At 46.9% G+C, this 16258-nt stretch overlaps 1 protein-coding gene across 6 annotated transcripts in view; it reads left to right on the top strand.

The window, feature by feature from the left end:
- The window catches only part of GNG12 (G protein subunit gamma 12), a 127856-nt gene that overhangs the window by 98716 nt on the left and 12882 nt on the right, over positions 1 to 16258 (top strand). For 3 of the 6 annotated variants that reach the window (XM_082688079.1, XM_082688076.1, XM_082688075.1), the window contains exon 3: positions 116 to 193. The exons of 2 other annotated variants lie outside the window; for them this stretch is intronic. Coding sequence is in view for 2 of the 4 variants with exons in the window: in XM_082688076.1 (XP_082544202.1) it covers positions 116 to 193 (78 nt within the window). In the remaining 2 variants the exon portion in view is untranslated. Of the gene's footprint in view, positions 1 to 115; positions 198 to 16258 lie in introns of all 6 variants that reach the window. One more of the 6 variants, XM_082688080.1, reaches the window with a different exon arrangement.

The raw sequence follows: 16258 nt of genomic DNA, 5'->3' as shown, positions 1-16258 counted from the left end.
GTCAATAAAATCTTGAACATCAGTGCACTGTTATCCAACTGTAGGAAGATGTTGTAATTAATAAAAGAGAACAACACTTGTGTTAATTTTTTGTCATTCTGTGTTCTCATAACAGGTGCCAAAGAACACCTGTCTTCGGAGGGAAGAGAGTTCAGTCAGCATTTGTCCATTAAAAGGAGTCTTTTTTACTGAAGTAGGTGGGAAATGGGGATCTACTCCAAGCCCTCTGTTTTACTGATGAAGAAAGGGAAGAGGGGTGGGATTAAGTGAGTTGAATAAAGTAAGTAGCTGATTAACGACTGGGCCTCCATGGACCATAAGCTGGGTAGAAGCTCTCTCTCCACCACCCCATGTCTATTCCGTCTCTCAGCACCAACTTTTTTCAGACCAGTAACCGAGGTATTGCCTTTGAACATCATTCATGTCTAGCCATGGAATTATTTCGATGACTTATTTTGTTAATGATTTAATATGAGAATTATAATTAGAGTTTGCTTTTGCTCATTTCAAAATCCACTCACAGTTGCCTAAACACATTCTATTTGGCAGAGTGAAAGAATAGTCCCAGAAGGGTCAAGGAAAGTGAATTTTTTTTTTTTTTTGAAGATTTTATTCATTTGAAAGAGAGAGAGAGCCAGTGCGCTCAAGTGCATATGTGAGAGAGAGCACAAGTATGCAGAGCCTACTCAGAGGGAGAAGCAGGTTCCTTGCTGAGCAGGGAGCCCAATGCGAGGCTCCATCCTTCCTGACCTGAGCTGAAGTCAGAGGCCTAGCCAACCGAGCCATCCAGGCACTCCGGGAAGTAAAATTTTTAATGTGCTGTAGGTCAGGTACCAACTGATTCTCATGTCAAAAGTTAAGAACTGATTTGCGTTGCAAATATCATTTTAAGAAAGTTTAGAAGCCCACGTAGAATTTCAGGATGGGACACATCTGAATATCCACATTTCTCTGTCTAAATCCCAGCTGCACAACACCATCACCTGTATGGACTGCAGCCATGCTCACTTCTCCAGGCCTCAGTTTACATATCTGCAAAATGGGGAGAGACATTTCCTTTCCAGCGTTGCTGTGGGCATTAGGTAGCACACACATTTGGGGCCTGCACAAAGGCCCCGGGGAAAAGAGACCAGCTCCCCTTTGTCTTACATATAGGGAAACTGAGGCCTCTAAGGATCCCCAAAAAACTAATCTGAGTTTAGCCTGGAGTCCAGTTCCCTGGGTTGGACTTACCCTCCAGCTCAGACTCTATCTCCTGATGGTCTTCCCCAGGCTGTGCTTTCCAGGACAGTGCCTGTCCATACTCATGGGCAGCTTCCTGGTAAGAGGAAGAGGTGCCCTGTGCCCGCCCTCCCAGAGTTGGTATCCCAACTCTTTGCACAAGTCCCCGAGAGGCTGCCGAGGTGCTCCATTACTCACACTATCCCTGGCACGCAGTGCAGCTGGCCCAGCACAGGTTCATTTACATAGTTGCACAACAGGAAGCAAGGCCAGTGTGTAGAGCTGGCTCACCCGGAGCAAATTGCTTCAGGTGCCCTGCGTCTGGGAGCCCTGGGCTCTGCCCTTGGTTTCCACTCTAGCTTCAGGGTGCCACAGTCTCCCACCGCAGCTTGGTGGAGTTTGGGGAGGGGGCACATTTTGGTGTGTTGTGAACTGTCACATGTTTGGCAGGCATGACCAGAATTGGGGGGGGGGTGCCTTTTGTGGAGGCAGAGCTGCTGCAGAGTGCTCCCACAGTGGCTACAAGCGAAATGGCAGATGCATGAGTCACTCCGTGAGACGGGAACGGGAAGACATCCTGTGGGTGCCAAGCCATTTTCAGTTCAGTTAGGAGAATCAATCCCCCCCCCCCAAAAAGTGTGCATCTCCCTCCTTTCCCCTGAGGCAGTGGGTCCAGCGCCTGACTCTGTTGCTTGTGAAGGACGTCTCAGCTTGCTTTCATGCTCAGAGAATTGGCTGGTGTCCTTGGTCTGCGTCAGTTACAGTATCAGAGAACCCTCTTTGCCAAGGAAACTTTTTCTCTGAACGACTTTTTGAAAATATTTTCCCTGGTTTCCCCTTCCCCTGGAATGGTAATGCAATCTATGGTGTTTCAGGACTTTCCTTTGTGCAGACATTTTTCATGTTTCTAACAGGAGGAACTGTTGTTGGTGAACATCATTTGGAAGGATGTTTCTGGGGATTCTCTGCTAATTCCCTTGTTCTTCTTAAATTAGTATTCTTGATCATCAGTTTTCATAGCTGCCATTGATTGACTGCTTCAAGCCAGGCACCATTTTAAGAACTTTGCTTATGCACTGAATCCTCCCAGCGGCTCCATGAAGGGCACAAATTGCTATCATTCCCATTTTACAAATGAGGAAACCGAGGCTCAGATTAAGCCATTTCCAGAGTCGGAAAGTTAGTTAAATGCGAGAGCCAGACCTTACGCTCTGTTCCCAGCAACTCCCTTTGCCAGCATTTATTCCAAGTGTGGTCAGCAGAACACACTGATCTCATGAGATGTTCCTAGGAAAACATTTCTGTGTTCAGAGAATTGGGGGAAATGCTGCAAACCATATGTCTCTTGCAAATCATAAATGCATTTTAGAAGTCTTGCATGAAAGAAGCCTGCTTATCTTTGTTCCAGTGAGGGTTTTTCAAAATATATGGGACTTGGAGCCTTATTTCCAGATATGCCTGTTAAGTCATAAACACGTTTTGAGAAACATCACACTAGCAAAGGAAGGCTTGCAGCCTGAGGGGTAAGCGTTCAGATCCCATGTCTGCTACTAGCTAGGTAAATTATTTAGCTTCTTCTGCCTCACTTTTCCCCTCTAACAGGAAAATGTAATAGTACTCTTCTGCACCCAGGGTGATTGTGAGCCCTCAGTCGGTGCCTCTGAAGGACCAGAGGGCTGTTGTGCACGGAGAGAAGTACTTGATGTTCTAAATGTAGCAGAACGAATCAAAACATGTGCTACCTGTGGGGTCTGACCACAACCAAAATGCTGTTTCACCATGTTCAGAAAACACATCACAGAGGCACGCCCTCCCACCTCCCTCTTTCTGTCTGCAGATCCTGACTCGAGGGCAGAGACCTACTCTTCCCTTTGGTGTTCTCCCTAGCTGCCCCGGATTCTCTCTGTCCCTCCCCTATCTGGTTGGTCCAGATAGCAGCTCAGAACGGGGCTTGGGTCTCAGCCTCTAAGTCCGGTTTGGCACACACTCCTCCCGGGACAGGGGACCACTATCTGGCTTAGCCACATGCTTCTGGGTGGCCCCGGGCAGACTCTGCAGGGAGAATGTGCTGCTGAGAAGGGAACTCGGGTTCCCTATTTAAACAAGACAGCTGTCCCTGCAAACTTTTGGCCCCTGGATCTCCAGAAGGGGAAACAATTGCAAAGCATTGCACTTTCACTGAATTTGCCACTCCTCCTGTGCCCAACAGCTAACCAGAAGAGCCCCTCCGAGGGGAGTGAATGCTGGGTGAGGAGTCTCGAAATTCTGTAGACTCAGCCTCTGGGCAGTGGTGCCCGAACCACTTCTCAGAACGTCCTGCAGCAGGCAGATATCACTCAGTGGGGTCAGGGTCTTCCCTTCCCCAGGATGTTCTGAGGTTGGTCCTGCCATGACTCTCAAGGTGATTAGGGAGCAGTCCACTGGGAAGGAGAACAACTGAAGAAGTGACTAGTTTTTTAAAAATGAAACCTATGTGTTTATGTTGCCCTTTGTATTCTTTTAGTCAATTTCAGAAGTCTCAGAATGAGAAAATTAGAAAAATGTACCAATCCTCTGTATGATCAAGTCTGGTTGCTCATAATATATTAATTGTTGAGTCAAAAAAAAAAAAGGTAATTTACAGAACTGTATGTAAATGTCCCATTTGTTCAAAAACCAGATACATGTCTAGGATGTATGAGAAAGCCAGCAGAAGGTGTGCCGGGAAGGAAAGACTGCACAGTGGGTACCTCTTCCAAGTGAGTTTAGAAGGAAGGTGTTTTAACTTTTCATTCCATGGTCATGCATATAGTTTGAATGTCTCAATATACTCCTTTTGTTATTGAAAAGGGGAAGAATGTAATAAAAGGCAAATACCCAGGTTAGTTCCATTAATAGGGCAAGACTGAGTAGTGGTGGCCAACCGTGGGTCTCGCCTGACTGGCTGGGAGGCGTTGCAGTAAAAAGGAAGGAAATCCAGACCAGACCAGAAAATGGGCCAGTTCCAGTTACAGAGCAGGGTACCCTCCGCAGTCCGTGGCTTCCCAGCCTGGGCCGTTGCAGATGGTGCTGCTGTGTTTTGCTTTTCCTTCCTCATACCTTCCCTGGGGAAGCCACATAAGCTGCTCAGATTCTCCAGAGTTCAACTTCCCCCGAATTGCCTTGGGCCATGATAAAGCCCCTTCCTCACCCATGCCTTGACCAACTGGAGGGAGGCACCCCAAGCTCACACAGACATGGGCACCTTATCACTGGGCCACCCCTATTGAGTCCTCGCTCCCTGTGAAAGCCACATCCCCAAACCCTGGAGCCCCACCAGGGTGGAAAGGATCCATCAGAAAGCCTGGGATGGAGTGGGGGAAGGGGGGCGTTCTGAGAGTCAGGAGCCCCAGCGCCTGGGGTTCTCAAGTCCCGGGGGCCTTGGGTAAGTCCTCAGATTTCCTTCGGCCTCCATTTTCTCATACACTGGCAGGACAGAGTATTTAATGACACAGTGGTTGGGAGATGGGATAACAAATTGGAAGAGCTTCAAAAGGTAAAAGGTGGTGATGTGCAAAGAAAAGTCTTCTGGTGGCCTTTATTGTGAGCAGTACTGTACCCCAGGGACCTGCTGTGCAGGGGGTGATTTTTCTTTCTCTTTTGATTTGGAGGCGGAGCCCCTTTCTTTGCAGCATTCAGAGGATTTGCTGTCCCAGAAATCCTCTCTTGATAAAGAACCCCAGGGACCTGAGAGGTCAAACCGTCTTCTCTTTCCCCACCTTCCCACATGCCGCGGATGTCAGGACACAGGGCCCAGGGTGAGGCTAGATTCCCACATTCCACGGTCTGAGTGCTAAGCTCTAACCAGACTCTGATGTAAGAATAGCCCCTTTCATGCTGAGGGCCCCCTGGTCCACACACACGTTCAGTCATTCAGGCAATTTCCATTTGGGGGCTGTTATGAATGGTGTCTCTCTGAACATCTTAATGCATGTCTTTCGGTGAACACGTTTCTGTTGGTGTTCACGCAGGCCTTAAGTAACTTTAAACGTTCTCCTTTGTGATTGTAGCGTTTTCCTCCAGGTGTCAGTCGTTCAGAATAGTGAACGTGTAGGGGTCGAGCTGGAATGCTAAGGTTGAGTGGAGCACCTGAACCGTCCAGCTCCTTGGTGTTATGGCGTGTTTGTGTGGTTTTCTTTCCCATTTCCCCCCACTTTCTTTCCTCATTCGTTCAAAAACCATTTGAGGTAGACATTGCCCATTGATTTGTTAAGTAAATATTTATTGAGTGTTCCCGTGTGTAAACGGTATGCTAGCACTAAAACCCGTCTTGTCTTGCATTAGCTTGAGTCTGGTGGCCGTGGTGGGGGCACAAAAACGAAGCATGCAGGTAACCACATTGCAAAGCAAGAGGCTATTCTGTGCCGCAGAAGCAGCACGATGTGTATTAGACCCCTAGAGGAGGAGCAGACCATCTCTATCCATCTGATATAATAGGGAGGCACACTTTTGATTATATCGTTCCCTGCTCAGAATTTTGCAGTGGCTCTTCATTGCCTATAGCATCCACATTCAGACTTAAGGGCCTGGCAGTCAGTCTTTTGACCCTATCTCTTACGACTTCAAATGTCTCTGCTCTAGATGCACCTCCTTATCTGGCCTACACAGCACCAGAGCTTTCATAACACTAGCCTTTGCCTAATGCCCTCCCTTCTCAGCTCCAGTGGTGCAAAGCCCCACAACGCCTGCCCAGATTGCCCCCAGCCACAGGGAATGACCGTGTACCCCGAACTCCCCTTCAGCCAACCTCTCTTCCGATGCTTCTTTCTGCTTGAAGTTATTTGTGGATACATCTGTTTTCCCTCTCCTGGATCGAAAGCTCCTTGAGGATTTGTTTATTTGTACATGCTCGGTGCTTACCGAAGGATCAGAGTGGACCCTGAAAAACAGTTGTGGGAGAGAGGGAGGGGGGAGTTTTGGGGTGGAGGGTGATCAGAGACTTGGCAGTGGAGGTAACCTGACATGACCTGCAAATAGGGGTGGAATCTCGCAAGGGAGGGTGGGGGGGGGGCTTTCTAAAGATAACAAAGCGAGTCACAGAGTTCAGTTTCAGAGATCATTCGGGTTCCGCAAGGACGATGATTTGTCTTTTCCTCTTTTGGATCACATGGCCCCTTTGATCAATGCTGTGGACCTTTTGCCCAGAAAATGTAAATACCCACAGCATCTCATGGAGGGGAAAAAAGAAAAAGAGTTGAGAAAAGACCGGAAAGGTGGGTGAGAACCATATTATAATGGGTTTCTGAGCCACAGTGAAAGTTGTGTTTGGTTCAAGTTAATGGGGCGCAGCCGATGGTTTTGTTTTAACTTTTTATTGAAGTACAGCATGCAGCTACTTACCCAGATCACAAGTATAATTCTGCCACCACCCCCACCCCCAGGCTAAATACACACACATAGCCAGCAGTTGGGAAAGACCCCCCTGCCCCTTTTGCTACCGTCCCCTTCAAAAATAACTTCTTAGGGGAGCCTGGGTGGCTCAGTGGTTTAAGGCCTCTGCCTTGGGATTAGGTCATGATCTGAGGGTCCCGGGATCGAGTCCCGCATCGGGCTCTCTGCTCAGCAGGGAGCCTGCTTCCTCCTCTCTCGGGGCCTGCCTGTCTGCCTACTTGCGATCTCTGTCAAATAAATAAAATAAAAATCTTTAAAAAAAAAAAAAGTAACTTCTAGCCTGATGTCTAACAACACAGATTAGTCTCCCCCATCTTTGTACTTACTGGACTCCTGGGTGTGTGCTCCTTTTTGTTCTTTTGTGAATCTGGCTTTCACTCAGCATTATATGTGTGAGATTCACCCATATTGCTGCACGGATCTGAGGCCCGTTTGTTGGCGTTTGCTGTAGAGTGCGCCATCAAGTGAGTGTTCTCCTGTTTCAGTCATTCATGCAATTTCCGTTTGCGGGCCGTTATGAATAGTGTCACCCTGAACATCTTAATGCATGTCTTTCAGTGAACACATTTCTGTTGGTGTTCATCCAGGACGAGAATGGCAATGTGGAAGTGTTCTGCCCAAGTGAATACAGCCATAGTTTCCATCCCCACCAACTGTGCATGGTGTTTGAGGAACACTGTGTGACTAGAGCTGATTTTCAGAAGATTTGTCTGGCTGTAGTATCTTTGACGGCTCAGAGCAGTGGTTTCATACTGTGTTTCAAGGAGCCTTGGGAATCTGCAAAGTCTGCCTTTCAGGGGCTACGACAGCCATCTCCGAGGGGTACCGCTCCGGGCTGTTCATTCCCAACCACCATCGGGTTAAGCCCCAGAGCTCTTATCTGTTGATTAGCTTTTGCCATTATCTGGGGTGACTGGCCGGCAACCAGCCATCTGACAGGTGAGCAGCCGTTGAGGGAGAACTCGGGGAAACCAAGAACAGGAAGGCCACTGCCATCATCTCCTAGCACACACCAGGGGACAGGCTGACCAGAAGGTCAATGTGGATCGGGAAATAGAACCTGTATAGATTGGTTGCCTCTTTGGATGTCAAGGAAAAAGGAGATGGTCTCAGAACTAAAGTCTTGAGTCTTGGTAACTAGAGTAAAGATGTTTTATTAGTAAGGAGGTTGAGACGCCAAATCCAGAGAAGGCCCTGTGTGTCAGAGAGAGGGGAGTCCAGCCTCTGGGGAGTCTGAGGAACAGGCAGGCTGTCTGGATGGGGATCCCAGGCCAGATATACATGTAAGAGCCTGTGCCAGCCCTTGAGAGCAGATGAAAGGGAGATTGGAGAGAGGACAAATAGGCACTCGGGCAGAATCTTCAAGGACAGCTGAGTTTGGAGGGCTCAGACAGGGGAAGATGTCAGCCCCAAGACAGAGGACAATCAGGGACATGAAGATGCCCCCAGGAGAAGACTGAGGGCAGAGTCAGGAGGGTGGGACCATCCAGCAGGGTCAGCACCAAAAAAAGATGGACTTGTTCAAAGAGTTCTTCAGCTTTATCTAGAATCATGAAATTTCACAGAAGTGCCTTCTTAACCATCAGTTACGTTCAGGACTACGTATGTATTGTGCTGTTATCTCTGAAAACTGGCGACAGTGTGCTCGTGCACATGGTAACCCAACCAGAAATTTCAGTCTACTCTAATCTCCTTTCCCAGAACATTCTGGCTAAAAGCAAGCTTTTGGTATTTGTGGGCATGGCTTTATTTTTAAACACCCGTAGACACTATTTTCTCTCCTGTATGCTTGCCAGCTTTCAGACCCCCTTGGTTTGAAAATGGCTGGTTCCCCAGGAATAATGTCTTTGGGGAGCTTCAGGAGCAGCTCTGTACTGACCCTCCTTCCACTACCTGCGAGATCTTCCCAGAGCACTGGATCCAACAGTTACTGTCACCCAGTCAGTTCACTCTGGGGGCACATGCAGTCCCTGTCCCAGTCATCTTTCACCCATGAAAGTATTAAGAGCTTAAACCAGCGGTTCAGGTAGTTCTGAAGAGTAGAGAAGGGAGGACCATGGGGAATCTAAAAAAATAATGAATCAACAGATAAAAAGCCAAAACAGACCTATAATACAGAAAGCAAACTGATGGTTGCCAGAGGGCAGGGCATTGGGGAGGAACAAAACCGGTGAAGGGGAGTGAGAGACACAGGCTTCCAGTTATGGAATGAAGAACTCACGGGAATAACAGGCACAGCATAGGGAATGTGGTTGATGGTACCATAACAGCATTGTATGGGGACAGAGGGTAACTACACTAGTGAGCAGAGCATAATGTATAGAGAAGTTGAATCATTATGTTGTACACCAGAAATTAGTATAACATTGTATAACTACATTCAGTTTCAAAAATTAAAAAAAAAAAAAAAAAAGCAAAGAAGCAGCACAGAGCACTTCTATTAATAAGTTCTCCCTTCTTAAGGATGTGGAAGCTGAGGCCCAGAAAGAGGAAGTGACTTGTCCAGGGCCACTAGTTTAATTCAGACAGAGCAGGCAGAGAGACCTGGGCATTGTACCTGATCAGACCTTCTGTGTTCAAGTCCCGTGCTCTTTCTCCAGAGTACGAGCCAAATCACCTGGAGCTCTCTCAAGATGCAGGGCCAGGACTGACCCCTGATATTCTAACTCAAGAGGCTTGGATGTGGGTGCCCTGAAAGAGCTGTCCAGGGGATTCTGAAAGGCAGCCCTATTAGGAATCCAGCTTCTAGTCACTTTGTGATCTCTGCTCCACATTAAGTGCAGGTATAATCTGCTTCTAAGAAAATGTCATTAATTGGATATATTTAAGAGAGGAAAAATCAATACTTTCCCCCCTTTAAGAAGCATGGGCAGGGGTGCCTGGGTGGCTCGGTCGGTTGAGCATCTATCTGCCTTCGGCTCAAGTCATGATCCCAGGGTCCTGGGATTGAGCCCTGCATTGGGCTCCCTGCTCGGTGGGGAGCCTGCTTCTCCCACTGCCTGCTGCTCTGCCTTCTTGTGCTCTCTTCCTCTCTCGGTCAAATAAATAAAGAAAATCTTAAAAAAAAAAAAAGCATGTGTAATTGTTATAAGTGAATATACACTACATATTAAGAGGGGAAGCACCTGACAGGCTACCAAAAAACAGGAGTCTCATGGGGCAAAAGGATTCCAGTGTTTTTCCAATTATCTGCAAAAATAGCCTACTTACTGATTGCATAAATTTGCAGGCCCAATTCAAAAGGTTCACACAAGTCCATAAGGAAGAATGAAAATACAATTCAGTAATTGAACCCTATCTCATAGAGATGCTGTGGGAGGAAGCACGTGATAAATTGCCATCTTTTAATAGCATTATTATTACATCTGGCTTACCACATTAGAAATAGAATATCAGGTTCTACACTGCAGAAATGATCGATAAATGTGTGGCAGCATCTGCATGTGACACGTAAGAGTGTTTCCCTAGAATTCAGCTTGAGGTGGTTTTCATTTTTAAGGGAAAGCCCGGTCCTCCAGTGGTCATGTGATCACGGAGTCTGTCCATTTATAAATGTTGCCACGGACAGGTAATGCTGTTTGTAGGACTTGGATGCGTTTACTCAGTCTACTAAAATCGGTCTCCTAATTTCTACACGTAATATAAACACGTGGCATTTACTTTGACTTACACGGTGCCTAAAAGTGTTCCAGAGAATCTCACACACTTCAAGAAATATCCCAGGGACAAACTTTTGGTGGAATCAACTACACCTTCTAAAGCTTGTATTTGACCACAAACAACTACGTGCTGATCTCCTGCATTCAGGAATCAATAAGCGTTAGAAAAATTTAAGTAACTTTACAGTTAAATACCTGAATCGATGAAAAGTATTAATATTACTTTAATTATAGTATTTATATATACTTTAGTATTATATATAGTATTATATATAATATTATATATAATATAGTATTTATATTTAGTATTATATATAGTATTATATATACTTTAATTATAGTATTAATATAATAGGTATGAACTATTAGGATTTGCTTGAAAGTGTGTGTTATGCCCAAAGGGCTCTCGTGAGATGAATTACCCTTGGGAAACAATCCCTTCCCCCCACTTTAAACAGATGTAAGCGGTGGAGGCCTCTGGGGGTGCTTCTTTGTTTCCAGGGCAAGTGGCAGCAGAATTCTACTTTGCCGTAGCCATGCTTAAGGGGAAAAGTGTACCAAGGCCAGAGGCCAGAGAAGGAGCTGTTTTTGAAGCCAGGGGTCACAGGTGTCTGAAAACCAAAGTCTGTCCCACCCTTCCTTTCCTAAGTAGAGGAAGGAGGACAGTATGCAGACTCATATGATATTTTGGAAACCAAGTAGAACTATGCTCAAGACACAGAAGCAGGTGTATTATAACGGAGAGATGTTCTGTATGGTTCCTAGTTGACATTTAATTAGAATCCGAGCTGAACGATGAGTTTCTCTGACTTAACCTCTTGGTCCAGTAGATAATGCATCTGGGGAAATATTATCTGAAGGAATCCTTTCATAATGTGACACAATCCCATTTGTCAGAAATTCCGGTATTCATACATTGGGTTCAGGCCCTTACCACTCACCTAAGGTACTGCCATGGAGACTTCTGTCATCATTTCACTGGTAAAGTTTTCTTGAGTTCCTGCTGTGTGCCCAGTCCCAGGGATATTTTGTCCCTTTTGTTTCCTGAAGTATGAAGAGGAAAAATGGCAAAGCTGTCACTTGCTGCCAAGGCCAGTGACTTCTTTCACTTAGCAGACTACCTCTGGTTATTCATCTTGTTGCATGTGGTAAGATTTCATTCTCTTTTAGTGGCTGAGTAATATTCCATTGGATGTTTATGCAACTTTTTTTATCCATTCATCTTCTCTGCGGGCATCTAGGTTGTTTCCGTATCTTAACTTTTGTAAATAATGCTGCAGAAAGCACAGGGGCACATACATCTTTTCAAATCAGTGTTTGTGTTATTTTTGGGTAAATACCCAGTATTTACACTCACCCAGCAGTGCAATTAGTGGATCGTGTGGTATTGCTATTTTTGATGTCTTCAGGAACCCGCATACAAAACAACAAGTACTTTGAGCCCTGAGGGCCAGCCCAGGTTTACCTTGCTGGTTACCCTAGGAATTTCATAGATTTTGCTTTTCCTCAAAGCAGTTATCAAATCGGACATGTTTGAGAGGAGGTAGAGCGTGTTTCCTGCTGTAGTTAATGGAAGAAGGGGAGATGAAAGAAGAAAGAAAAATTAAATGTCCTATGATGTCTCTTAGCCTACTGGTTATGGGTATGTGGACCACAGGCTTTTGTGTTTTGAGGGTGAATGCAGGGAGCCGTGCTTCTTGGCGGGTTGCACTTTGGCATCTGGGACTCGGGGTCTGAGTGCTGTGTAAAACGGGCAGAGGACCCGGATTATGGCTGCCTTCATCCTATCTGCGCCCGCTCAAAAGGCAGGTCCTTCCCCTGCACTGTGGACATTGGACGTACTAGCTATATCATGATCTGGAGGAGGAAATGGTAGATAATAATTAACCTATCTTCCATTCTTTAATGACAGAGCTCCTCTTATGGTGTTAATTATTATCATGTTCTAGACCATGAAGTATTTAGGATCACAGGGTTTAACTTTTAATTCTTGAAATTTTCCATCTACCAAGGAAGAAGGCGTCCCGTGGACCTGTCGTCTGACTTCAGTAGTCAGCCCCAGACTCATGGCCAGTCCTGCTCCATACATCTCCTCTCCCCCGTCCACTCATCTAGTTTCTATCACCATCACTTTGTTTGGACTTGAACTTTCTGCACGTGGAATCAGACAGCATGTGCTCCTGTGCCTGGCTTCCTTTGGCCAGCACAATGCCTGAGACATTGGCCTGCGATGTTGGGCGCACCTCTGGTTGGTGGCCCTTTGTCACTCACCTGGAAAAAGGCTTCTGGCCCGAGCTGCTGGGTGCCTGCTCCCCTGTTTTCCCTCGGTGTCTTCTAGGCCTCCCTTTCTCATCCCAGATCTCTGACCTGAGCCCGTGCTCTCGGGCCCTCATTTAACCTCTCTGGCATTTTCACACTCTCCTTAGTTGCTCAGCGCGCCTCCTCTGCTTTTTACAACACCCAGATGACAGCCACCTCTTGAAGCAATCCTCCCACCCCTCAAAGTTCGCAGCGCGTTCCTCGTCTTCAGCACACCGCTACTTCTCGAAATTGCCCCCACGCGTACCGCCGAAGTTCCTGAACTAATAGTTCTCTCTGGCACCCCTAGCGTGGGACCTCCGTTCCCTTCGTGCCGCAGCAGCCTCACCTGGGCCCCCCCACCCCAAACCCCTTCCTCACCCAGTCCCATGGGCTATGGTCGCTCTCTCCTTCCTGTGCCCCCATAAAGTGACTGGTAACTGCCCCTCCTCCTGGTTTTCTGAGTAACACATACTGGGATTCATTTTTTTTTTCCCCCATCGTGAACACATCACACATGGTGCAGAGCACGGACTTTGGAACCGGCTGCCACCTTTGGAGCGCCGGCTCCTCCACACAACATCCTGAATTGGGAAAGGCAGTACTGAGCACCTCATAGCATTGTTTTGAGGATTAAGTGAGTAAAGCTCTCAGAACTGGATCTCAGAATCTGTAAAGCTCTCAGAACAATGTTTGACAAGCAAACGACATGCAACAGAAGTGTTAGCTGTTGAGACCGAAAAAATAAAAATGTACACACTGCGGGAGTGCATAAAAACAACACGGAAGGTCCCCCACTTCTCTCCACAAGCAACAGCAAAATGGAGAGTATGCTCTTCTAGTCTGTCTTCCGGGTATTTTTAGCTAAGCCTATCTTTATAGCATTAATGTCTGCCCTACATCCCCAACATCCCTCTCTCTTCCTAGCTGTCTGGTATCTCCCATCCTGACAGCATCTGCGGCCGCCTCCCCTCACCCCTGCCCCGCTCCTTTGAATCTGCCCTTCTTGTCCCTGCCTGTGTGAGGAAGACCCCGGACATGTGCTGCTCTTTCCCTCAGATGCCCCCTCCAAGTCTAGGGCTAAAGCACCACTTCTGGGCTGTCAGTCCCCATTTGGCCCCAAGAAAGAACTCTTGATCCTTCTTCCATTTCCTACTCTTGTCTCCAGCTCTTTCTCGGCATTCCAGTCACTTTCCTCTGTTTGATGAAGTCCTGGTAGCAATGGTGATAGATAACACTGGGTGGTTTCCGTGTGCCAGGCTCTCTCCTGTAGGAGTCCAATTAATTGTTAAATCCCATGAGGCAGGCCCTCTTGGTATCCCATTTTATAGACAGAGAACCTAGGAGTTGAGTGAGGCTAAGTCAGTAATTCAATATCATGCAATACTGAGTGACATGCAGAGCCTGGGCTCTTTACCCCATTGTCTGCCCTTAGACCTTCCATGGCAATAGTCCGTCTTTTCTTTCTCTGTCTCCTAGTTCTATTCCATCCAACATAAGGTCATTCAGTTCTTTTTCCGATATTCCCTGTGCCTGTCGCTTCTGCTCAGAAACCTTTGGGGACTCTCATATTCACATAATGGAGTCAGCTTTAACCCACTCTTACACTCCCTCAACATCCATTCTGAAATTCTCTCCACTCCTTTGCTACCACCTACCCAGTCCCTACCCTTCAAGGATTGATTCATTTAAGAAATGTATCCTTCATGCACCTGTCTGCTTGCCCAAATCCCCACTGACCATCCTCTCCCCAAGCTCCTGAGGCTTCCATCTGTCGTGCTTTTTTGGCCTTATATTCCTTATTTTTCAAGACTTGGTCCATCCTATCGGCATCCTAAGCCTTTTAGTCCCCAGTCTGGTAGCCCACATGCCATATTTGTTACACAGCACAGCCGTGGCCTTGACTGTGGATGTCAGCAAGCTGCTCAGTCTTCCCACTCTTTTCTTCACCTTCTCTCTCGATCCACTCCTTCCATGCCTCCAAGCAGCTGGCACCTTCAGGCAAGAAAAAGGACTACCTGGTTGCCTCCTAAGTGGAAACGAAGGCAGTGGCATTTGCCTGTTGCCACACTTTTCAACTCTCCCAATAGGTGTTTGGGTTGTCTGTCAGAGTGGACTGCATGCAGGTGGGTAAACGTCTATCTGCTAAGCAGTCTCAGAAGGCATGTCCTTGCTTAGAGAGGATCAGATGCTAGGTCTTTATGACCAGAACCCAAAATATCCCTGTTCTTCTGCTTTGTCAGGAAACCAGGAGTGAAGATAGAACAGCTACGTTGTGAACATTCTGGGCAAAGGACCCCATTACAGACCACCTCCCTCCCTGCTCAGCTAGGGCAGGTGGTAGCAGGTCTGGGACGGCTGATGCAGAGGACTCCCAGTGGGTTACACAGATGGAAAGGAAGGGACAGGTTCTCTGGATGTGGGTATCCAAAGGGGCACAGACCCATTAGCACAGGTAAGAGTTTGGAATACCTCCTTCTTTAGGCAGATTGGTCCTATGTCCTTTGCCAGCAATAACCTCCTCAAGGTGAAGGCCGTGGGCCTCAGTTTAGCCCTTGGATAACGCCAGGAATGTGGACCAAGCTTGGTTTACATGACCACCTGTTGATTCATTTAACAGCCTGATGTTCCTCTTGTTTGGAAGTCCTAATTCAGAACTCCTCTCCTTCCAACACAGTGGTTCTTCAGCATTAGGGAGCATCTGAAGGGCTTCTCAAACTCTAAGCTGTTTGGGGCGCTGCCTCCAGAGTTTCTGAATCAGAAGGTCTGGGGTGGGGGTTTGAGAATCATCACTTCTAAGAGGTCCCCAGGGATGATGTTGCTGTCTGCTGGAGTGGAGACTCACCCGTTTTACGGGACTTCCCCAGTGGGGCCACTCCCTGTTCTGAGACTGCTTCTCTTCGCAAATGCTTAGCACCTCCGGGCACCATGGAACTGAATCTTGGATATGTTTTTCCATTGTTTGGAAATCATTCTCGCGTCAGATAGCACCGTTTGCCCCCCCAAAACAATGAGCCCTTTTAACGCAGGAGTTTTGTCTTCTGCTTCTCTGGTCTTTCCCACTTCCTCTTTCCAGCCCTGCAAGCTCCCTATACAAGGCCTGCAGGCGGCTGCAGCGTGCAGTCAGGGTTAGGGACCCCAGGGTTCCCTTACGCACTAGGCATCCCAGAGGGCATTGGTTTCCTTATTTGGAAAGTAGGCGATTAATACCACCTTCACCATGATTTCCAGATTAGAGTGTTAGAATAAAAAACACGGGACAGAGCCATGCATCAAACGTGCTCCCGTTTGTATTTTTTAAAGACATATACATTTTTTAAGATTTATAAATCATCATGCTTGTATATGCAGGGGATGTCTTCAGAAGGAAACCAGGGAAACTGGTAACAGTGACCACCTCGGGAAGTCTAGTGTAGAAGGACAGCAAGCTTTTCTTGTCTACCCTTTGGGCAAATCCGTTCAGAATTTTTCCTAGATCTACATATTCTTTTAAAATTTTAAAAACTAGTGAGATAGTCATTTCTTTTTCTGAGTAAATAAAATAACTTTAAATAAAGCCCGTAACCCAGTGGCTGGCACAGAAAAATCACTCTGTCAGCTTTAGTGTTGGATATTAAGTAAACTGTAGAATCCACCCACGTATTTATTCATTCTCTCGTGGTTAAACAGAC

This window comes from Mustela nivalis (genome assembly GCF_964662115.1).
Source record: "Mustela nivalis genome assembly, chromosome: 10".
NCBI lineage: Eukaryota > Metazoa > Chordata > Mammalia > Carnivora > Mustelidae > Mustela > Mustela nivalis.
Note: the sequence above shows the minus strand (reverse complement) of the source record. Positions and strands in the feature narration are given on the sequence as shown.